This window comes from Pan troglodytes, chromosome 8 (assembly GCF_028858775.2).
Source record: "Pan troglodytes isolate AG18354 chromosome 8, NHGRI_mPanTro3-v2.0_pri, whole genome shotgun sequence".
In the NCBI taxonomy this organism is placed as follows: Eukaryota; Metazoa; Chordata; class Mammalia; order Primates; family Hominidae; genus Pan; species Pan troglodytes.
The window spans coordinates 111,933,872-111,957,764 of record NC_072406.2 but is presented as its reverse complement, the minus strand read 5'-3'; the positions used below and the strand labels follow the sequence as shown (position 1 = coordinate 111,957,764).

The 23,893-nt window shown below is 44.7% G+C and overlaps 1 protein-coding gene across 7 annotated transcripts in view; it reads right to left on the bottom strand.

Moving 5' to 3' along the window:
- ABCC2 (ATP binding cassette subfamily C member 2) overlaps nucleotides 1-23,893 on the bottom strand; it is a 70,781-nt gene that overhangs the window by 4,468 nt on the left and 42,420 nt on the right. For 5 of the 7 annotated variants that reach the window (XM_054659853.2, XM_063781042.1, XM_063781041.1 and 2 more), the window contains 14 exons: nucleotides 19,922-20,098; nucleotides 18,447-18,614; nucleotides 18,135-18,315; nucleotides 14,140-14,266; nucleotides 13,722-13,857; nucleotides 12,744-12,963; nucleotides 12,443-12,597; nucleotides 10,039-10,194; nucleotides 8,285-8,484; nucleotides 6,043-6,169; nucleotides 4,237-4,338; nucleotides 3,672-3,815; nucleotides 2,354-2,512; nucleotides 1,003-1,169 (listed from right to left, as the gene is read on the bottom strand). In XM_054659853.2, coding sequence (XP_054515828.1) covers nucleotides 1,003-1,169; nucleotides 2,354-2,512; nucleotides 3,672-3,815; nucleotides 4,237-4,338; nucleotides 6,043-6,169; nucleotides 8,285-8,484; nucleotides 10,039-10,194; nucleotides 12,443-12,597; nucleotides 12,744-12,963; nucleotides 13,722-13,857; nucleotides 14,140-14,266; nucleotides 18,135-18,315; nucleotides 18,447-18,614; nucleotides 19,922-20,098 — 2,219 coding nt within the window. The remainder of the gene's footprint in view (nucleotides 1-1,002; nucleotides 1,170-2,353; nucleotides 2,513-3,671; nucleotides 3,816-4,236; nucleotides 4,339-6,042; nucleotides 6,170-8,284; nucleotides 8,485-10,038; nucleotides 10,195-12,442; nucleotides 12,598-12,743; nucleotides 12,964-13,721; nucleotides 13,858-14,139; nucleotides 14,267-18,134; nucleotides 18,316-18,446; nucleotides 18,615-19,921; nucleotides 20,099-23,893) is intronic. The other 2 variants (XR_010146678.1, XM_016919108.4) reach the window with 2 other exon arrangements.

Below are 23,893 nucleotides of genomic sequence, written 5' to 3'. Positions count from 1 at the left end.
GGATCCTTTAAAACTCCCTATGTCCAGTCTAGCCTCAAACAATTAAATCAGACTCTAGGATTGGACCAGGCAGCCAGACTATTTTCATCCTGATTGTGCACAGCTGGGAGCCTCTGCTTTCTGTGGGATGTGTAAGCACACATTGTGTAATGTCATATGAGGAGTACATTTAATAACAAAGGTTTTTTGTTTGTTTGTTTGTTTGTTTTGAGATGGAGTCTTGCTCTGTCTCCCAGGCTGGAGTGCAGTGGTGTGATCTCAGCTCACTACAACCTCCGCCTCCCGGGTTCAAGCAATTCTCTGCCTCAGCCTCCTGAGTAGCTGAGATTACAGGCGCCTGCCACCACGCCCAGTTAATTTTTTGTATTTTTAGTGAGACGGGGTTTCACCATCTTGGCCAGGCTGGTCTTGAACTCCTGACCTCGTGATCCACCGGCCTCAGCCTCCCAAAGTGCTGGGATTACAGGCGTGAGCCACTGCACCCGGCCAATAACAAAGGTTTTCAAGAGTTGATTTTTTTTTTTTTTTAGACAGAGTCTTGCTCTGTTGCCCAGGCTGGAGTGCAGTGGCGCAATCTCGGCTCACTGCAACCTCCACCTCCTGGGTTTAAGCGATTCCCCTGCCTCAGCCTCCTGAGTAGCTTGGGACTACAGGTGCCCACAACCATGCTCGGCTACTTTTTGTATTTTTAGTAGAGACAGGGTTTCACCATATTGACCAGGCTGGTCACGAACTCCTGACCTCAGGTGATCTACCTGCCTCAGCCTCCCAGAGTGCTGGGATCACAGGCGTGAGCCACTGTGCTCGACCAGTTTTCAAGAGTTTTAAAGCACTTTCACATCTATTTTATCTTGTGAACTTTACAACAGGTTCATTTTACATTTTAGGAATCAGACCTGGATGAAAATTCTATGCCAGGCATCACCTAACACGAGGAACACGAGGAGTGGCCCCCTCACATCCTCTCACTGCCTGCAGGGGTAGCAGGCTATGGAACATTACCTCAGGTTGCCACCAGCCTCTGTCACTTCGTGGGATAACCCAAGTTGCAGGCTGGCCACAAAAGACTTGAGGTGAGCCAGCTCCAGGGCCTTCCAAATCTCCTCATCTGAGTAGTTGTTGAAAGGGTCGAGATTCATCCTCAGGCTTCCAGAGAACAGGATGGGGTCCTGCAAGTGAAAGGACAAGGGGGCTGTTGGGGCTCATGCCAGAAAAGGACCTCGGAGTTCCTCAGGACTGGGAGATGGTGGATAGGACTGGCCTGAGATGGATTCCTGAGGCAGGAAGCTGGTTTGTGGTTGAGCTTCCGCAAGGTTTTCCCTCCTAAGGCTCGGAGTGGCTACCGGCCAGGGGCTAGGCACAGGGTTAGAAGTCCTCGGTTTATTTTTTGTTTTTGAGGCTGAGTTTCACTCTGTTGCCCAGACTGGAGTGCAGTGGCACGAACACCGCTCACTGCAGCCTTGACATCCTTAGCTCAAGTGATCCTTCCACCTCAGCCTCCCGAGTAGCTGGGACCAGAGGCACGCACCACGATGCCTGGCTGATTTTTAAAATTTTTTTTGTAGAGATGGGTTCTTGCCATGTTGCCTAGGCTGATCTTGAACTCCTGGGCTCCAGTGATTCACCTGCCTCGGCCTCCCAAACCCATAATCGTGATTTCAAGGTAGAGGGATCAGAGGAGGGTAGAGGAAAGAATAGTACAGCTGCATGAGAAGAAGGTGTCACGCTTTTGAAGAGGCTGGAGAAAAGACTATCGAACTGAGCAAACACCAGACAGACCAAAACTACCCCCAGAGGAACTGGGCTGCAGTGGGCGGAGGAGGAAAGGTTCTCCTGAGGAGCCGCTGCGGGGAACGGAGAGGCCTCGCGGCAGTCCTTATCTGGCAGGATCCAGAGAGAAAGCCGACGGGAAATCTTTCTTGCTGATGCACGAAGCGTTCCGCTTGCTGGCAGAAACCTGCAGCAAATTCCCTCCTCTATCTTTTAACCATAGCAAATGGGGAGTATAAAGCTTAATGGCTTCAAGCTTCAGCGGCAAAACTGCTAATGCTGATTGCAAAAGTCTTGCAAACCGTGATGGGCTATAGCAACGCTAAAGAATCGTCTGCTGTACTTGACTTCTGTTGTGTTGCTGCCACCTAGTGGTCAGATACAGGCAGCCACAAATGCATATTACCAAACATTTCAAAGTTCTGGAAACGACGTGTCCATCCTAGGGAACTAGCTCAAGTATCCCGAGTAGACCGTGGAATTGACAGTGCTGACTGAACAGACATCAAGAAGAAGCTGCATATGTTTCCTGTAAAACAAGCTGCTCCCCACGGCATGTGCCCGAGTAAGTTCTAGAGCTCACCTGGGGGATGATGGTCAGCTTCTCTCGGAGGTCGTGGAGCCCAATGGAAGCAATATCTACTCCATCAATGATAATCTGACCACCGGCAGCCTCTAAGATTCTGAAGAGGCAGTTTGTGAGGGATGACTTTCCAGCTCCTGTCCTGCCCACCACACCAATCTGCGAATATAGTTCCCTTACACATTAGTTCCACAAATAATTCTTGGGGAAAAGTTATTTAGCCTGGGCATTCACAGTCACAGGAGGTAAGAGGCAGTGACTGGCCACTCCATCTCTAAGATATTAAACTGATTTTGGTTTTGGTGAGGAAAAAAGTACCCAGATGTCAGAAAAAGATGCCAAAAATCATTGTTTGCTGAGAACTATAGTCACTGTTTGAAATAGACTCTCTTGGCAGCTGTTGTTATAATTATTATTGGAAATTATAGATAAAAACAAAATCCTTGTTTAGGCCAGGCGTGGTGGCTCATGCCTATAATCCCAGCACTTCGGGAGGCCAAGGCAGGCAGATCACCTGAGTTCAGGAGTTCAAGACCAGCCTGGTCAATATGGCAAAACCCCGTCTCTACTAAAAATACAAAAAAAAATTAGCCAGACATGGTGGCGTGCACCTGTAGTCCCAGCTACTTGGGAGTCTGAGTCAGAAAAATCACTTGAACCCAGGAAGCAGAGGTTGCAGTGAGCCAAGATTGTGCCACTGCACTCCAGCCTGGGTGATAGAGTGAGACTCCATCTGAAAATAAATAAATAAATAAATAAAAATAAAGAAAAAAGAAAAATGCTTGTTTAGAAGTGAAGAAGGGAAAGATTAGGTCTGCCACCAGCTGAGAGCCAGACTCTGATCTGGACCTCAGCGTCCTTGCTCATCAGACCCCAGGTCCTCGGAAAACAACAGCACCTAAGGAGGGTGCCTGACTTTGAAGACTGGGAGGAGAACTGGGCCATTCTTCCTTCAGGGACAACCTCCACACTGCTATTCTCAACATTTCCTTCACCAGGCCTGGCCGCCCCCTTGTTTCCTTCCTGACTTCCTCTCTGCATACTGTGGACCTTATAGGAAAGGGGCCCTGGTCAGCTGGCTAGGAGGCAGGGAGGAGCTGAGCAGAGGGCCCCGACAGCTGCGGTAAGTCTGTGTGATCCCTGGCTGCTATCCTTCCCTCTGATACTGTGTCCCCACACCTCCCCAGGGCAGAGGAAGTGCCCTGACCCTCTCCCTCCATCCAAATGATGAAGGCTTAGGGCCCAGCTGCTCTCCACTCTGTCCAATTGTTGTTTGATCACAAGGCCTCCCATCCAGGCCTTCCTTCACTCCACCTACCTTCTCCATGCTACCGATGTCACAAGTGATCCCTCTGAGGACCAGATCCAGCTCAGGTCGGTACCGCACTTGGTAGTTGTTAAACTGGATCTTGCCTTTGCTGGGCCAATCTGGCGGAGGCCTCTTATCAGTCACCCAGGGTGCCTGGCAAGGAGACAAGATGAGAAGTAAGTTTTATAAGGTGGCAACTCAGCCGAACAGTCCACCCAGGACTCGTGTCATAGAACAGGAGAAGGGTAGCAGTGTCCCAGCTACCTAATGGCCTCTGCATTTAATAGACTGAACTAGACTTGCACTTTTGGAAAGTTCCTACCTTATTCAGTTAAAGAAAAATACACCATGAGCTTGTGCTGTAGATCTCCTCGGTGTGTTCCAAGACCCGACATCCCCTAAACCATTTCCTATTCTAAGTTTGAAGAAATTAGGTCCTTTGAGTTAGAGGAAAGGAAACTTTAGGGACCCACTATGGGCCCATGTGAAATATGGAGAAATTCTAAAGATGCACTCTCGAAGGAGTTGCATGTGGTTTTTGCCTTGTTCCTGGATTTTTCCAGTTCCTCCTTACCTCATTTTCCACTTTTGTGTACTCAGTTATTCGCTCAACAGCCACAATGTTGGTCTCTATTTCTGATGTCATCCTCACCAGCCAGTTCAGGGTTTGTGTGATCTACAGAAAAACCAGAAGACTGAAAATCATCATAGGCACAGAAACCAACTCAACCACTCAAACCACAAGGACTATCCAGTGCCGACTTTGTACCCAGCACTGTGCTGGACTCTACAAGGGAGTAAGGAAAAGTGTAAGAAAGACAATCCTTGCCTCCTTGGGGAAGGAATTAAGAGCAGTGCATTGAATGGCTGCAGACTAATTAGGTGCTCACGCGAAGGGCAATGTGAGTGTCTAGTGGTTTGGGACTAAAGCTGGAATTTGAGAGTCTGGCAATGGGTGGAGTGGGAGCAGAGCTCAGGCCTCCTGCCTGGATGCCTAGTGTTCTTTGTGAATCAGGGAAAGGCATGATCCAGGCCAGGGAATCTGTAGATTACTCAGATGCAAACTTCTTTCAGAAAAAGACTCAGGAGTTTGCATATATGCACAGAGAGTTCTTGTTGAGCAAATGGTGGTTAAAGAAAGGGAGCCACAGAAAGCAGAGGACGGAATCATGGGGACTCAGAGTATCCACTTTGTGTAGATTGAAGCATATGTAATTGCTGGTGTTTGAGTCATTTTGTTTTGGTTCAATCTAATAGTTTCCTGACTATTTGCCTTGTCTGTCCTGGGCTAAAAAGCCTAGAAATGGGGGTATGAAAGGGCAGTGACACAAGGAACTAAGTGACTCTAGTGAATAACAAAGTCCTTTTAGGTGCCCTGGCAGGAACACATTGGGCCTTATTAACTTCTTTTTTTTTTTTTTGAGATGGAATCTTGCTCTGTTGCCCAGGCTGGAGTGCAATGGCACGATCTTGGCTCACTACAACCTCTGCCTCCTGGGTTCAAGTGATTCTCCTGCCTCAGCCTCCCCAGTAGCTGGGATTACAGGCACTCATCACCATGCCTGGCTAATTTTTTTTGCATTTTTAGTAGAGATGGGGTTTCACCATGTTGGCCAGGCTGGTCTCAAACTCCTGACCTCAGGTGATCCACCCACTTCGGCCTCCCAAAGTGCTGGGATTACAGGTGTCAGCCACTGTGCTCCACAGGCCTTATTAACTTCTAATGAAGACAGCACTATTATATAATGCCTACATGTAACTATGCAAATCTCTTTGAACTAAAAAAATTAGTTCAAAAAGATGGTCAAATGACTCATTTAAAACAAATATTGATTGAATAATTACGGTAGTGCCAGCCACTGTCTTAGGTGCTAGAAAAGAATCATGCCTGCCATGTATCCTCTAGTCATGCTGGGGATGCTGCAGTGAGACACATTCTATAGTTTTATCAGACTCTATGTTCTTTATTAGAATTACCTCCAATTATTCTACGATCTAAGAAAAATAAACACAGGAGGAATTATTTGTTCAAAAAGCCTTTCTGATTACTGCTACATTCTAGAGAAGAAAGTTATTTATTCTCTCACTAGAACCAAGCAAAGAGGCAGACAGGGAACAATTAGATTGAAACATATGAAATTGCCTTCTTAAGCCCTAAGGTCAATATTTATGTCCAGTTTTCTAGATGGCATTCATGTCTACTTAGGAAGAGTAAGGAATATGTCCATGGGTAAAAGATGGAGCCAGGGTTTGAACCTCAGTCTTCTTTAGTCCCTCTGGGTTTAAGAAGGAATCAAGAGCACAGACTCCACAGTATACATCAGGCTTAATTTAAGAATAAGCACACTAACGAAACCAAACTCCCAACCTTCAAACTCACATTGAGTGCATTGGACAGAACAAAGCCAACAGTGTCCCCACTTAGGGTATCTCTATAAATAACCATCATCAAGGCTGAAAAGAAGACAATCAGGTTCCCAACCAGCTCCAGGCGAATTGCAAGCCACCTGTGGGGCAACAGAACCAGAGAGTGCGTGTCACTGATCACGTCCTCATCTTAACCAGCAACCTTGGCGTTCACAGAACATTCTCAGAGGGTTTGACTTGATCGGGCCGCACTCTTAGGCAATGCCTCAATTTGACTTAGAAACACCATGTATTCCTAAAAGCCTATTGATATATTTTTTAAGAAAATAAATTGCATTTTAAAGATCCTAGAGGTCTTTGCTGAACTAAGGGAATCCTACAGTGCAATGTCTACCAAACTCGCCAAATCATAAGAATCACCTAGGGCAACTGTTAATATACAATGTTACAAATTCATGTGGAAAATTCCTGGACCCTTTCCTTTAAGATTCTGATTTCAGGGGGCCTAGGATGGGATTCAAGAATCTGCATTTTTTTTTTGTTTTTGTTTTATGAGACAAGGTCTTGCTCTGTCACCAAGGCTAGAGTGCAGTGGCGTGATCATGGCTCACTGCAGCCTCGACCTCCCGGGCTCAAGCCATCCTCCTACCTCAACCTCCCAAGTAGCTGGAACTATAGGTGCACACCACTACACCCAGCTAATTTTTTTGTATTTTTTGTAGAGCCAGGATTTCATCATGTTGCCCAAGCTGGTCTTGAACTCCTGGGCTCACGTGTTCTGCTTGCCTCAGTCTCCCAAAGTGCTGGAATTACAGGCATGAGCCATTGCTCCTGGCCAAAAATCTGCATTTTAAATGAACGCTCCAAATGACTTCTTTTGATCAGGCTGGGGAAGCAATGCCATAGTGAATCCATGTGTAAGATTAAAAAGTAAGCACCATAGGAAGGGTCAACGTGCCCTGTTTGATTTCAGTATTTGTAAAAGGGGAAGAAGAAGCTGAGGGTGAAAGGAAGTTAGGTGCAAGTTGGCCACAGGGAGATATACTGGGGTTTCATAGAGAACTGAAGAATACATGTGTATAGACACAGTTTATAAGAATGGACTTTCCCAGGCCAGCTGTGGTGGCTCACGACTGTAATCCCAGCACTGTGGCAGGCCAAGGCAGGCAGATCACCTGAGATCAGGAGTTCAAGACCAGCCTGACCAACACGGAGAAACCCCGTCTCTACTAAAAATTAAAAAAATTAGCTGGGCGTGGTGGTGCATGCCTGTAATCCCAGCTACTTGGGAGGCTGAGGCAGGAGAATTGCTTGAACCCAGGAGGCAGAGGTTGTTGTGAGCTGAGATTGCACCATTGCACTCCAGCCTGGGCAACAAGAGGGAAACTCCATCAAAAAAAGAAAAAAAGGGCTTTCTCAAAGAAAATGTATTTAAATGTCTGCACCAATAATTCCAGCATGTGTATGAATAAATATGATATGTCCTTTACAGTGAAGGTCTAATAAGATTTACTTATATGCCTTTTCCTTCTTAGAAAGTCTCTAAGAAATAAAATATCTTTACAATCAAACTCCTGACCTGTCCACATTCCAAATAATACTGAGCATCTTTAGCGCCTCAAGACACTTTGGAAGCCACTCAAGAATTTTTCTTCCTGAAAAAGATCTTCCTCTTTCCAGGACATACTGCTTGCCAGGGCTTAAGGATACTGGAGAATAATGCTCACCCTGTTCACAGGACGGAAGCTTCCCTTTCTGTCATCAATGGTCTTACCTAAAAATTCCCAACTCTCCTCTCTCCAACCTCCACTGCCTTCACTACCCAGAAAGAGTGTCATGACTATGGAGAATCTCACATCCGTTCTCAGAAAAGTAAACAGAGGATGTTCAGTTCACCCAGCACTTATTTGGTACTGGGTTACAAAATGCTCACAAATGTCATTTGACTTCCACCATGAGACAGGTGGAACCCTGTGAGATAGGGTGTGTTCTGGCCATTACAAAAACAAAGAAATGGAGATTCTCCTTAGAGAAGTCAAGGCAATTCACCCAGCTTGGTAAACGGCAGAGCTGTCATGGGGACCCAGTCTCTGACTCCAAAGCTCATGCTTTCTTCTCTCCACTTACATAGCATGACAGTGTGTGTGGCCAGAGTGAATTTCACACCACTAGCCATGCCTGCCCTCCCACCGCTAATATCAAACATATAGAACCCCAAAGTACACACATGGGTAAATACCCAGGGGAAGCCTCACCTGTTGGAGGTGATCCAGGAAAAGACACATTTCTGGTTGGTGTCAATCCTCACCTCATTGTGTTTCAGAAATCGCTGCTGGTGCTCAAAGGCACGGATAACTGGCAAACCTGATACGGTCTCGCTGAAGTGAGAGTAGATTGGGGACCTGGTGACAGAGTCCAGACGCCTCAGCTGGCGAGAGGTAGACACATAAAACATCTGGACACAAAAAGTAAAGAATCAGCCAGTCCCGCAGTCATGAGGCATCCACCATCTTCCTCCTTTCCGGCCACAACCCAGCATTCTTCCCCTTGATGGGCACAGCTTACGTCTGAACAAGACAAAAGCCTGCAGTGCCATGTCTGGGAGCAGAATGATGAGAGGCTCCGAGGAGGAGACCAATGAGAAGACTGGGGTTGGTGGGGAACAGAGTGGGGTGAACGTGAGGAGAGCACACTGCAGCCTCAGAGCTTTGAGTCTCCAAACCTCCTAAGGAGTTCCGTCAGCCTAACCCATATCCCCCAGATCTACGGCTATCATCCATGTGACAGTTTCTGTACTCATTAGAGAAAAGGTCCCCAAAAGGATTTTGTAAAGGCAGTGGGGCCCGTGGGGTGTGTAAAGTGGGGATGGGCAGGAAATGGCCAGAAAAAGGCATGCCTAGGTTTGGGTAAAAAGGGAAGAATCTGTTCAGTTAAGTGACCAAAACTGTGCCTCGGTGGTGTGTGAAGGTACAGAGAATTCTGGAGGTATGCAGAGTGCTGAGGGGGTAAGAACTGGAACAGGGTAGAATCCAATGCAGGAAGAACCCTGTGGCCTGAGGGCAAGGGGGAGTGGAATGGGTCCGTGCTGCTACTAGATTCTGTGAGGATTTGTTGAAACCTGGGAAGAGTGGGGCGTTAGAGAGACGGGATGCAAAATGTTATACATGGACATACAGATGTTCCCTCCAATAACCCTGCTTCTTGTTTGTTGGCTTGTTATTAATAGTTAAAAGGCCGCTATGGTGACAATGTGCCTGAGGAACTGTACACGGACATGGGGGCGAGCCGCCAATCGCAGGCCACAAGGCCACGAGCCCCTGATCAGTGTCTTCAGAATTGTTTCCCCAGGCAAACAATTCACCACAAAAGCAGCTGGTGGGACCAGAGTTCCTCCACAGCCTCCCCTTCCCTCACCCATTTTATTGTGGGAATAGGGTTCCTTCCACTCGTTCCAGTTTCCCTGTTTTGCTTTCAAGCTGCACATTCCCTCGAAGAATACACTGGAATTGAGCCTAAACCACCCACAGACACCCCAGTGAAACTAGAACTTTGCCGAAGTAAAAAGAAAGACCCAGCTGCTGCTGAGAGACATCTCCAAGCAGCTATGCCTGTCCAAAGTCAACCAAGGAAGCACCATAGCATGGCTCTTCTGGAACCGACCTAATCGTCATGGGGGTTCTTATGGAGCTGCAAGACTGTGTCCAGAGCCAATCTCAAAGTAGTCTTGGATCCAAACGTAAATCTGTCCGACCTAAGCTTCCAGGGAGTGAAGGGTGGGCAGCAGTTAGGGTGACATTTGCCATAAATGGTGCACCCATTGATGCTCTCACTTCAGCTTCAGACAGTGGCCTGTGGGCTCCTGGGTATGTCAACATATGACTAAATGGCAAAGATGCTGAGGGGAGGAGTGAGTGACTAGCAATGAATCAGAGAGAAGATTCTCAGGAAAGAGGCTGGGCTTTTATAGATAGAGAGGAAGGAAGGATGACTTAGCCATTTCCAAACCTACCTGAACAGATACATAAATAATGCCAAGAGGAATGACGATGATGGTGAAGACAGGAGTGGCCATGCAGATCATGACAAGGGTGCTGATTATCCCCAGGAAGCATGTAATCCAGCTGCGCAAGGACTGAGGCAGGGTGTCATCCACTGTGGAAATATCCTAGGAAAACGATTAGGAGAGATACACCATCACTGAGGTCTTCCTAAGATAGTTTACATCTTCCTAGTTCTAGCAAGGAATCTGTTGGAATCTGTGTGTTCCCAATACTCCTTCATGTAATCATTTCATTGTGTTCATTTGCAATAGGCCGCATTGCTTGCCCCAATAACCAATTTCATTTCCATAATTTCTTCATTTAGGCCTGGCGTGGTGGTCACACCTGTAATCCCAGCACTTTGCAAGGCCGAGGCGGGTGGATCACCTGAGATCGGGAGTTCAAGACCAGCCTGACCAACATGGTGAAATCCCATCTCTACTAAAAATACTCAGGAAGTTGCTTCCTCTGCTAAGCATAGAGGACCAAGGGGAAGGGAGCTGGGGTTGAACGTGAGCCTGCCTGGACAGTGTTCTAACCAAGGAACCCAGCGGGAACAGATGTGTCTTACTGCCATGTTGCCTTCGTGTCATGTGAAATAAATGAACAAATAAGAAAAATGAATGAATGGATGGATGGTTTGGAGAACACTCAAGAAGCTTGGTTTATATTTTGGGTTGCCCTTGCCTAAATTTCTGGGGATTATATTGATTCTATGATTGGTAATATGTGAGTACCAAAGTGAGTTTAAGTTATCTCTGGAATTTCTCAAACTGTATCAGGGATAATGGTCTTCCAGGAAAGCTCTGAATCATGGATGACTCCTGAGTCTAACCTACCTTTCCCAAAGTCCTATCAGAATGCAAATAACTATACCCACAGTTGGCAGAGAAAAGAAATCCCTACCAGTTATCAGTTCTATGCAGATTACTTTTGATCCTTACCTGGCACAGAGTCTCCATCTTTCCTTCCTCCACTCCATCTCCTCTTAACTCAGCCATTGATCCCAGAGGCCCCTTGATCAAACTCCCCTTAATAGGTCTGAGCCACCTCCCCAACGAAACATACTATACAATTAATGACAGTTTCCTTTCTCATGCAAAAGCAGTCTTCAAACTATGACTGTTGCCTAAGTAACTCACAGAAAACCTCTGTGTTCTCTTTCCCAGAAGATTATATATATTACAACATGGGGAAAACTGTGATCTTTACAAAATTACTATGAGAAATTTCTCACCCAAAATTGAGTGTTCTTTTAGGTTCTAGTAAAGAGCAGAAAGGCCATTGAAGTTGTCTCTAGTGACATCATGCCCACTGTTTCTGCCCCAGAGGAAGATGACACAGGGGGACCAGTTAACAGCCCACTTTTGAAGCAGTTACTGTGTCCCCAGAACCTGGCTGTGGACTGTGAGCTATACTTTCTATGTCTGCCCCAAGACCAACAAACAAGAGTCCAGAGCTGCTCCATAAGCACAGGGCTAAAAACTGTGCTGGTGATAGTTACTTATCATTCAGAATTGCCTGATCTCTGCCTCTGTTCCTGAATTCCCATCTCAGATACACTAAAAAATCAATGAGTTGGGTCTGGCCCATGGAAGAGAGACATCTATGATCTTCACATTCATTGAGTGCCCCAGTGCCTAGTACAGTAGTTGGCTCATAGAAAGTGCTCAATAACGGTTGTTGAATGAATGAATGAGTGAATGCCAAGGGTTCCAGGATCTGTGGTAGATGGAAACAATATTTGAGAACTTTTTAAAATCACTGATGGCTCTATTCCATAGTCCAGACCAAATTTACTCATTGTTAAAGCATTCAAGATAGAAGTTTCAGGAATGGAGGCAGAGGCCAAGCAAAGGGTTATCCTACTATCTCTTGTATTTCCTGTCCCAGGCTGTGACAGTGCTTTTATTTATGTTCCTTCCTCTGCAGAATAATCCTTCTCACCCTGCTCTACTGCCATCCCCCAACCCTTGCCATCTCCCTGGCTTGCTTCTATGACTTAAGTTTCACCTTTTCTGACATTTCCCACCTTTATCACGCAGGCTAGGCTAGTGCCTTTTTTTCCTTTGTACTCCCAGACCACCTTTCTACACACTGCTGTTACTGGTTTTACTATATTCTATTATAATCCTTCACTTCTTTGGTTGTCTTCTTCACTAGATGCTGAGCTACTTGAAGGGTCAGAGATGTTCATCCCTCAATCTCCAGGATTCTTGGGAGCTCACAGCAGGTACTCAAGAAACACTTGCATGTTGAGTGACAAAAGAACTGGAACTGAACAGTGTTGTCTAGGGGGACACAATAATTCCTCCCTGTCAGGAAGATCCTCAGTATATAAACACACCACCTGACAGTTCTTGAGATACTTACGCCGGCAAACCTGTTCACGATCCGGCCTGTGGGTGTTGTGTCAAAAAATCTCATAGGTGCTCGAAGGATATTGTTCAGCAGTTGCTTGTGCAAGATATTTGATGCATGGACGAAACCAAAGGCACTCCAGAAATGTGCTATGAACACAAATATACCTAGAGATGGAAGCAGTTTTGTCAGCACCATGCACAGGAATCCCTGAAGACTTGTGCCCAGGACATAATGGCAAATGCATTCCTGAGTCCAGGAAAAGTACAGGGTCCAGACAGATTCTGTAAGATGTCATAGCCATCAGACATACCTTGGGCTAATCCCAGAGCTCCGTAGACTCCAACTCTCATGTCCCTCTGAGATGCTGGATAGTCGGTGCTATTGAAGATTTTAGAGTCACTGGTCCAAGCACTGAGCCAGAGGTTGGATCCAATAAAAGCCACAGAATTCATCACAAACGCAAGGATGATGAAGAATATCGAAAACAATCCTATTGCTTGTAGGTACTCCAGGTAGATGGAGAACTTCACCTGCAAAGTCCCCACCTCAATATTAGTAGAACTCCCTAATGGCTTTTGATAAGGAATCACCTAGAATGCCAACCACAAGGAGAAGTGGAGTCCCCTGGGAGCATGGGTAGCAGGTAGCAAAATTTGGTAGTCTGTGGTCACCATTTCTGCACTGTGCCAGGAAGTATAATAGAACAATGCTGAAATACAATGCAGGGTAAATAATCATCAAAGCTAAAGGCATTTAAGAGGAGAAGATATAAAAACAGATTGGGACAAGCCAGACATGGTAGCATGCCCCTGTAGTCCCAGCTACTCAGAAGGCTGGCGTGGGAGAATCTCTTGAGCCCTGAGGTTTTAGTCCAGCCTGGGCAACATAGTGAGACCCTGTATCTAAAATAAACACACAAACAAAAAATCAGAGTGGAACAGATGATGGGGTTCTACTGCCGACCTTGAAATTTGTGGTTAAATTTCATTAATTTGAATTATGTGCTCTAGGTCTGAGTTTTCCTGTTCCTCCAAACATCAGAATGGAATCAAACACTCATGAAGTGTAGGATGAGGACATTCACAGGAAACATAGCATTCTTTATGGAAATATGACGTGGTAGAAAGCCCACAGCCTCTGCTAACAGGTTAATAAGAGTCTGAAGATTTGCAAAGGACAGAGGACATATTGCTCCTGTGAGTATGCGTTCAATTTTCACTGAACGTTAAAAATTTTGGGTTCTAAACCTTATAACACCTCAAATGCTACTTTTCTGTGTGGTGTTCACCTTTCCAGTTTCTATGAATTCCTTCTTAATTAGTTTTTGTCCTTTCACTAGTTCTTCGTCTTCCTTCAGGCTATTCACATTCCGAGTTTTCAAGGAGTTTCTCAGGGACTTCAGATGCCTGCCACTGGACCTAGAACTGAGAGAGGGAAGCTTCCCTGAGCATGCAGGCGATTCCCAAGGATCTTCTTACAAGCAGATGTCACAGTCACTCAGCTGGCATCAAAGCGCATTTCAGGGCAGATGACCAGGGGAAACTGACACAACCCCGATCTTTCCCCATCCCCACAACAAAGAAACAAAGGTAGAGCTTGGAGTGTCCATGGTGTTAACCCTCACAGGAAAAGCCCAGGAAGAAAAAGAAAAAGATCAAGTGGAAATATAGAGCTGATGAGGGCTGCCAGCTGAATAGATGGCCAACCTGCGGCTAAGCGTTCGACGAAAGCTGTTCTCTCTTCTCATGGTTATGGAGGCTGCATCTTCGGGGATCTCTTCCACACTGGATATCAGCCCATAGTCATCGTCTTCTTCTTCACTGCCATCATGGACTAGGGAGACACAGTAGAGGTTAGGGAAAGAGCTGCATAGATCCCTGTCAGTCCTATGAACAAGGAGAGAGAAGCCTCCTCTGATCTTGCTGGTTTCAGCAAGGGATCCCAGATGTACATACAGCATGGAATACTTTACTCCATAAATACTCCATAAATAGTTATTAGTACATCTTGTTATTAAGAAATATCAGGATAAAGGAGAGATGATTTAATATTCCACTGGAAGAGAAAATGGTCAAAATGGAGAAGAAAATTCCTAGAAATGCCCAGGTTCCTTTGGAGGAGGAAAGAGCTTTTAAGGATTATGGTAGACAAATAGAAGAGTCACACTCTCAGAATTGACTAAAGAAGTGATTGTAAATTGAAAATGCTCATCTTGACCAGGCGTGGTGGCCCACACCTGTAATCCCAGCCCTTTGGGAGGCCAAGGTGGGAGGATCACTTCAGCCCAGGAGTTTGAGACCACCTTGGGCAACATAGGCAAACTCTATGTCTACAAAAATTTAAAAATTAGCAGGGTGTGATGGTGCATGCCTGTGGTCCCAGCTACTTGGGAGGCTGAGGTGAGAGGATCACTTGAACACAGGAGGTTGAAGGTGAGCCATGATTGTGCCAATGTACTCCAGCCTGGGCAACAGAGTGAGACTCTCTCAGAAAAGAAAAGAAAATGCTCATCTTGAAATTCAAATAATTTAACAAACTTATATTAATTTAAATCGCTTAAAAGACAACCCTGAAAATAAAATAAAATATAAGACACAGTGTGGGCATCAGTGGGGATGGTAGAATAGGAACCTCCAGATATCTACTCCTCCATAAAAGCAATGAGAATAATGATAAAAAAATGGTCAAAGTCAACTTTTTCAGAGCTCTGAAATTAACCAAAGGCTTGCAACAATCCCAGAAGCATTTGTGTTTTTGAAGAGCTGAAACTTAGTAAGAACAGTAAGTTTTGTGGCAGTTTAACTTACCCTATTTCTGTCCCCCCTCTCCTTGGCTGCTATAACCTAGAAAACTAACAGCCATACAATCATAGTAGCCATGAAAACCAGCAGCCTAGCAGCCACTGGAGGGGGCAGAGTGGGTTCAGAATGCTCCCAAAAGCCCCATCCCTGGAGAACTGACCTCATCTCATCTATCTGGAATTCTCTGAAAACCCCCATTTATAGGGCCTATTTGACCTAACACTGAGCTAGCTCAAAAAACCAGCAGCAATTATTTAACATCACAGCAGCTGCCTGAGGTGGTGATAACACTTGGGGCAAATAAGAAGCTGACCAAAAACTTAAAAGGAAAAGCTGGGGAATAAGATGCTCACAGGGGCTCTGATCTCTCTGATATATTCCCAGCAATCTAGAATGCCACCTACACATGCAGAGCTGTGCACATGTCCAGGAAACACGGAAGAGGGCTCTAAGTTTTCACTTCCGGCTGACTATGTGGCTCTGTATAAGCAGGAAGTGAAGGCTAAGGCAGAGATGTAAATTGCTGGAGTGCTGAAGACATGCTCCCCACCACCCACAACACACACACAGAACCTCTCAGCAAAGGCTGAGACACTTATTGTTTCCAAGCAATTAAGGGAGTATCTGTCTAATCACTAGCTGACCACTAAGCCAACCAAATAGACTTCAGTGGTCACACATGACAATGACAAAGAATACAGACTTAACAGAATTAGTTCAGGAAATGAAACAAACAAATAGGAAGAACAACCACAACAAACAGCAACAACAAAGATCACCAAACCACCGGAAGCTAGGCGAGAGGCCTTGAACAGATTATTGCCTAACACCTTAAGAAAGAACTAATCCTGCTGACACCTTGATTTTGCCCTTCTAGCCTCCGGAAATGTGTGGCCATTCAGTTTGTGATGTGTTGTTAAGGCAGCTAATTAGGAAAATCATACACAGAACCAATCTCAGTGCAGCTCACCTTGCCCTCCTGCCCTTCTCTTCATTCCACCAAGTCCCAGATCCCAGGGCCAACACAGCAGCATCCTAGGCTCTGGAGCTTACAAAACTGCTCAGAAATGTTCTCTCAGTGTTCACCAGAAAAAGGGCTTACGGGGATGTTTTGCAAACTGTTCTTTGCACATTAAAGACAGGATTCTTCAAAGGAGAAGGGGTTTATAACAGAATCCAGAAACTCAGATCCAGGCTAATCAGAAAAAAATGTTTACCATTAGCATGGGAAAACTGCCCAATTTTCTTACGGTAACCGTGGTGATGTGGTTGACTGAGCAATAACTCAGAGAACTCTAGCATTAGACACTGTTCTTTCCTTGGGAACTTCACCCTCCATTCCAGGCAGGTGCTTTTTGTTTTCTCCACGCTACTACCTGGAGCACATAAAGGCTGATGCAAAGCTTTCAATCGCTCCTTTCTGCTGGTCCCTGATACTCCTGCCCCACTCTCCTGGCCTGGCTCCCAATTCCTGTCACCTACACCATCCTGTTCTTTGTTCCCGCCTTCTCCCTCCAAAGCTACAGACTTCCTGATTTAGATTTTTCTTCTGTCTTTTTTGAGCAGAGATGGGGTTTCACTATATAGCCCAGGGTGGTCTCAAACTCCTGGGCTCCAGTGATCCTTCCACCTTGGCCTCCAAAGGGCTGGGATTACAGGTGTGAACCACCACATCCAGCCCTGGCTTAGATTTTTCTTTCAAACTCTTGGGCTTCTCAGGGTGGTTTTCTTGTTGTTGTTGTGTTTTGTGTGTGTGTGTGTGTGTGTGTGTGTGTGTGAGATAGAGTTTCACTCTTGTTGCCCAGGCTGGAGTGCAATGGCACGATCTCAGCTCACCGCAACCTCTGCCTCCTGGGTTCAAGCAATTCTCCTGCCTCAGCCTCCCAAGTAGCTGGGATTACAGGCATGCGCCACCATGCCCGGCTAATTTTGTATTTTTAGTAGAGATGGGGTTTCTCCATGTTGGTCAGGCTGGTCTCGAACTCCTGACCTCAGGTGATCCACCCGCCACAGCCTCCCAAAGTGCTGGGATTACAGGCGTGAGCCATCGTGCCTGGCCCTCCCAGGGTGGTTTTAAACCATTACTTGTCCTCACCTCATGGTCAGAACATGCTGTCACTTGTAGGCTGTGTAGCTACTCCCTCATCTGACTGATTTCTGGAATGCCTCTACAGCCTTCTGCCCTGGCTTTCTCAGACCTGAACTCCTGCTGGTGACAACCACCTGAGGGTGATAACCAGACCAATGCACAGGACTGCTGTTGGCAGGTCCTTGGGAAGGGTCACAGTAAACAGAGCTCCACTGCTGACTGGGGCTAACTGGTGAACCCAATGGTGGTGATATTAGAGGCTGTTGCTATGGTATACTCTGAGACTACGCAACTGCCATAATTTTTTTCTGGTTCAAACACCCAGTGGTTTTGGTATATTAATCAAAATCCCTTTGTTAGGATCTACCAAGAATTTAGCAGTACACTAATAGTGCCAACCCATGAAGCTGTTGAGGAAGTGGTTTTAATGGATTTGGGGTAGATGGGGTGACATGTGTGACTAGAGTCAATAGGAACATGGCATCCCTAAAAGAGGGACCGTTGTGCCACTGGTGTTTCTTCCACAAGGGTTACTCACTCAGACTTTCAGTTGTACCCTTCTAAAGAGTGTCCTTTGATTGTGTGTCAGACATCAGATGAGCAGGATAAGTCACCAGTTTGGCCCAGGCATAGAGTTTCAATTTCTATGTTTCCTCAAAGAGACTCAGAACCCAGAAAGCAGAGTTTGAATCTCTGGGTAGTTTGCTTCCCAATCTAGTTCACTGGATACTGAGCAGTTCAGGAATTAGATATTGGTTTACCATTCCACCCATGGCCCAAGTTCTATCTTGTCCCAGTCCTTCTTACATACCTGTGGCTTCCTCTTCAGGGCCTGTATGCCTTAGAAATGTCTTCAGATTCTTAGCAAACTCTCCTTTTTTGGCCAGGAGAGCACTGTAGGATCCTTTCTCTACAATTGTGCCATTCCCCAGAACTACAATCTCATCCACTTGAGGAAGAAAGTGCATGCTATGTGTAACCAAGAGTCGAGTCTATAAAAATAATATGAAGTTGTGTTGATTACCATATGTCCACCATCTTCCCTGTCTTACTTGCCAGACATGTCCTCCCCTCTCCCTCCCACCCCACCTTTATATCTTCATCATGTTCAATGATTTCTCACCTTGCCTTTCAACAGGCCATTGGGGCCCAAGACCTTATTAAAAATATGTTTTCCTACATGAGCATCCACCGCAGACAGGGGGTCATCTAGAAGATAGATGTCTAAATTTTGGTAGGTAGCTCTGGCCAGGCTGATCCGCTGCTTCTGACCCCCACTAAGATTTATACCCTGAAGAAGAAAATAATTCATATTAAGCACTACTCCCTAGATCCACCTTCACAGAATCTAATAGGGAGGGGTAAAAGGAAGAAATTTGTCTCAATAAGGTGTCAAGGGGTTAAAAATCTTACAAGTTCCTTTATACAAATAAAGAACTGATTCAAATAAATAACTTTAGGCCTAATAATTAGATATGGCCAACTTACCACTTTTTATCAGATAATTTACTTATTTAATAGTTTTGTTGCTTGTCACCCTGTGACAATGTAGAGCAGAGGTTTTTTCTATTTTGTTCATGGATGTAATTCCAGAACTTAAAACAGTGTTTGGCACATAGTAGGTGCTCAATAAGCATATGCTAATTAATGAACAAAATTACTCCAGAGCTGTATCTTCATTAATCTTCTAACATCTCAAGATTTTTGTTCCCCAAGATTGCTACATTTATTTCTAGTAATGGGGAGGGAGGATGAAAACATCCTAAATATGCAGGGTCTTTATTTAGAGGTTTCAAAATAAATTATGCTAGATCTATATAATAAATACAATACAGTCATTAAAAATCTTTTTTTTTTTTTGAGATGGAGTCTTGCTCCATCTCCTAGGCTGGAGTGCAGTGGCGCAATCTCAGCTCACTGCAACTTCTGCCTCCCTGGTTCAAGCAATTCTCCTGTCTCAGCCTCCCGAGTAGCTGGGACTACAGGCGCCTGCCACCACACCTGGCTAATTTTTGTATTTTTAGTTGAGATGGGGTTTCACCTTGTTGGTCAGCTGGTCTTGAACTCCTGACCTCAGGTGATCCACCCACCTTGGCCTCCCAAAGTGCTAGGATTATAGGCGTGAGCCACTGTGCCCAACCCTAAAAGTCTATTTTTAGGAAAGGCCTTTAATAACATCAAAAGATAATTCACAATAAACATCTAAGTGTTCAAAGCAGATTAGTAGAATCTTCCTCTGGCCTCACTGATACAGAAGTAGAATCAGGACTCCTAGGCTCTGGTCCCACTTCTGCCCTACCACCTGTGAGATCAACCTTGGGCCAGTCACTGTTAACTTCTCATGGCCTTTGCCTCATCATCTTTGATTTAAATTACATAATTCCTGTATCTGTTTCCAAGCAGAAAGTTTGAAATTCTGAGTTATTTACATGGAATATTGTGGCCACTTAGTACAAACACATGATTTCTGGTGTTTGTTCCAAATATGACTACCTAAATTAATCAACTAGATTACCCCTGTGTAGTTCTTCACCACCATCCTCACTTTTTCTCTTCAATATGCCTTCACCCTTGAAGATCCCTTGTTATCCCAAGTACCTTCTCTCCAATCTCAGCCAAATCTCCTCCAGGCAGCATTTCCAAGTCTGGGAGGAGAGCACAGGCCTCCAGTACTTGCTGGTACCTCTTTTCATTAAACTCTGTTCCAAAAAGGATGTTGTCCTTTATGGTGCCATTCTGAATCCAGGACTGCTGTGGGACATAGGCAGTGGTGCCCTAGATGAAAAAGGATCAGATCATGTTACAGCTGCACCTCCAGAAACGCAGGGTTGAAGGATGGGGTGGCTGGAGAGGGGAAGAAACAAATGGAGCTTAAATCTGAATAACTGTGCATCAGGATGACTGAGGATCTGATATGTATTCACGTGCTTGTAGTTATTCCACTCTCAGGACTCAATATCCTCTTCACCATTAAAAGCCCCACCCACTTTTGTTGGACTATCGTTTTTCAGCCATGATCCTGAAAATTAGATGATAAATGTGTGTGTTGCTTCTAGAAGAGGGTTTTAGTCAAACCCAATTGAGTTTACTAGGACCAACGAAAGGCTAACACTGACAAGGGAATGGTATAGATCAGCGGTCCTCAACTTTTTGGCACCAGGGACCGGTTTTGTGGAAGACAATTTTTCCATAGATGGGGTGGTGGTGGGAGATGGTTTCAGGATGAAACTGTTCCACCTCAGATCATCAGGCAGTAGATGCAACCTAGATCCCTGGCATGTGCAGTTCACAATAGGGTTCGTGGTCCTATGAGAATCTAATGCTGCTGCTGATCTGACAGGAGGTGGAGCTCAGGTGATAATGCTCGCTCGCCGCTCACCTTCTCCTGTGTAGCCTGGTTCCCAACAGGCCATGGAACAGTACCAGTCTGAGGCCCACGGGGTTGGGGACCCATGGTATAGATGACATCTTAAGAAGCAAGATTATAACCAAAGAGAGATGGAAACTGGGCGCGGTGGCTCATGCTTGTAATCCCAGCACTTTGGGAGGCCGAAGTGGGCGGATCACCTGAGATCGGGAGTGACCAACCTGGCCAACATGGCAAAACCCCATCTCTGCTAAAAACACAAAAAGTAGCTGGGCTTGGTGGCACAAGTCTGTAATCCCAGCTACTCGGGAGGCTGAGGCAGGAGAATCGCTTGAACCCAGGAGGCAGAGGCTGCAGTGAGCTGAGATTGGGCCACTGCACTCCAGCCTGGGAGACAGAGTGAGGCTCCATCTCAAACAAACAAACAAACAAAAAACAGAGATGGAGGCCGGGCACAGTGGCTCACGCCTGTAATTCCAGCACATTGGGAGGCTGAGGCAGGTGGATCACGAGGTCAGGAGTTCAAGACCAGCCTGGCCAAGATGGTGAAACCCTGTCTCTACTAAAAATACAAAAATTAGCCGGGCATGGTGGCACGTGCCTGTAATCCCAGATACTTGGGAGGCTGAGGCAGAGAATTGCTTGAACCCAGGAGGTGGAGGTTGCAGTGAGCCGAGATCACGCCACTGCACTCCAGCCTGGGTGACAGACTGAGACTCCGTCTCAAAAAAAAAAAAAAACAAAACCAGAAATGGAGACCAACAAAGGCCTGTGTTTGAGGAAGAACCCAGTTATGAGTTAGCAAGAAAAAAGCTTCCCAAAAGGAGTTAGAAGACAGACTTAAATCTGTAGCCTGCTCTGCTATAGCGCATGTTTTTTAAATTGCAGATTAGTTCATTAGTGATTGCTAAATCAGGAAATGATGTCAGTATATGGTAGAACAGCTGGTTCTTACATTTTTTTTTCAAACAGGTCAATATAAATCAATTGGAGGAAGCATTCTCATACTTAAAAAGAAACCCTTAGCAATATATATATGAAGATCTTAAGAAAAAAAGCTGAAAATCTATAGATACTCCTCTGTTTGGTACAAGTAGTGGTAACAATTCAAAAATAACTATAATTTTCCCTAAATTTAGCTCTCTGGAAAAGTTCAGAGTACTGATGAAGATGCCATGAAAACGTTTTCCTCTGTTAAAAAAAAATCATAATTAGCCAGTCCCAGTGGCTTACCCATATAATCCCAGCACTTTGGGAGACTGAGGCAGATGGATCACTTGAGGCCAGGAGTTTGAGACCAGCCTGGCCAACATGGCAAAACCCCGCCTCTACTAAAAGTACAAAAATTAGCCGGGCATCATCAATGATAGACTGTATAAAGAAAATGTGGCACATATATACCATGGAATACTATGCAGCCATAAAAAGGAATGAGATCATGTCCTTTGTAGGGACATGGATGAAGCTAGAAGCATCATCCTCAGCAAACTAACACAGGAACAGAAAACCAAACACTGCTTGTTCTCACTTATAAGTGGGAGTTGAACAGGGAGAACACATGGATACAGGGAAGGGAACAACACACACCAGGGCCTGTTGGGGAGTGAGGGGCGAGGGGAGGGAACCTAGATGACAGGTCAATAGGTGCAGCAAACCACCATGGCACACGTACACCTATGTAACAAACCTACACGTTCTGCAAATGTATCCTGGAACTTAAAGTAAAAAAAAAAAAGTTAGTGGGGCATGGTGGCACACACCTGTAATCCCAGCTATTTGGGAGGCTGAGGCAGGAGAATTGCTTGAACCCAGGAGGTGGAGGTTGCAGTGAGCTGAAATTGTGCTATTGCACTCCAGCCTGAGTGACAGAGTGAGACTCTGTCTCAAAATATATATACATACACACACACACATATATATACATATATATACACACATATATGTGTATATACATATGCACACACATATATGTGTGTATATACATATACACACATATATGTGTATATACTTACACACACATGTGTATATACATGTATACACATATATGTGTATATATGTGTGTGTATATATGTATATACATGTGTATATGTGTGTATACATATATGTACACACATACACATGCGTGTGTATATGTGTGTATACATATATGTACACACATACACATGCGTGTGTATATGTGTGTATACATATATGTACACACATACACATGCGTGTGTATATGTGTGTATACATATATGTACACACATACACATGCGTGTGTATATGTGTGTATACATATATGTACACACATACACATACGTGTGTATATGTGTGTATACATATATGTACACACATACACATACGTGTGTATATGTGTGTATACATATATGTACACACATACACATACGTGTGTATATGTGTGTATACATATATGTACACACATACACATACGTGTTTATACATATATGTACACACATACACATACGTGTGTATACATATATGTACACACATACACATACGTGTGTATACATATATGTACACACATACACATACGTGTGTATACATATATGTACACACATACACATACGTGTGTATACATATATGTACACACATACACATACGTGTGTATACATATATGTACACACATACGTGTGTGTGTACATACATACGTGTGTGTACACACATATGTGTGTGTGTACACACATACGTGTGTGTACATACATACGTGTGTGTGTACACACATATGTGTGTGTACATATGTGTACACACATGTGTGTGTACATATGTGTACACACACATATGTGCACACATACACACGTGTGTATATACACATATATGTATATGTACGTGTGTATATATACATGTGTATACGTATATATACGTGTGTATATATACATGTGTATACGTATATATACGTGTATATATACACGTGTGTATATATGTGTATATACACATATATGTGTATATATACACATATATGTGTATATATGTATATATACACATATATGTGTATATATACACATATATGTGTACATGTGTATGTGTATATATACACATATATGTGTATATATACACATATATGTGTACATGTGTATGTGTATATATATACACATATGTGTATATGTGTGTATATATGTACACACATATGTGTATATGTGTGTATATATGTACACACATATGTGTATATGTGTGTATATATGTACACATATATGTGTATATGTGTG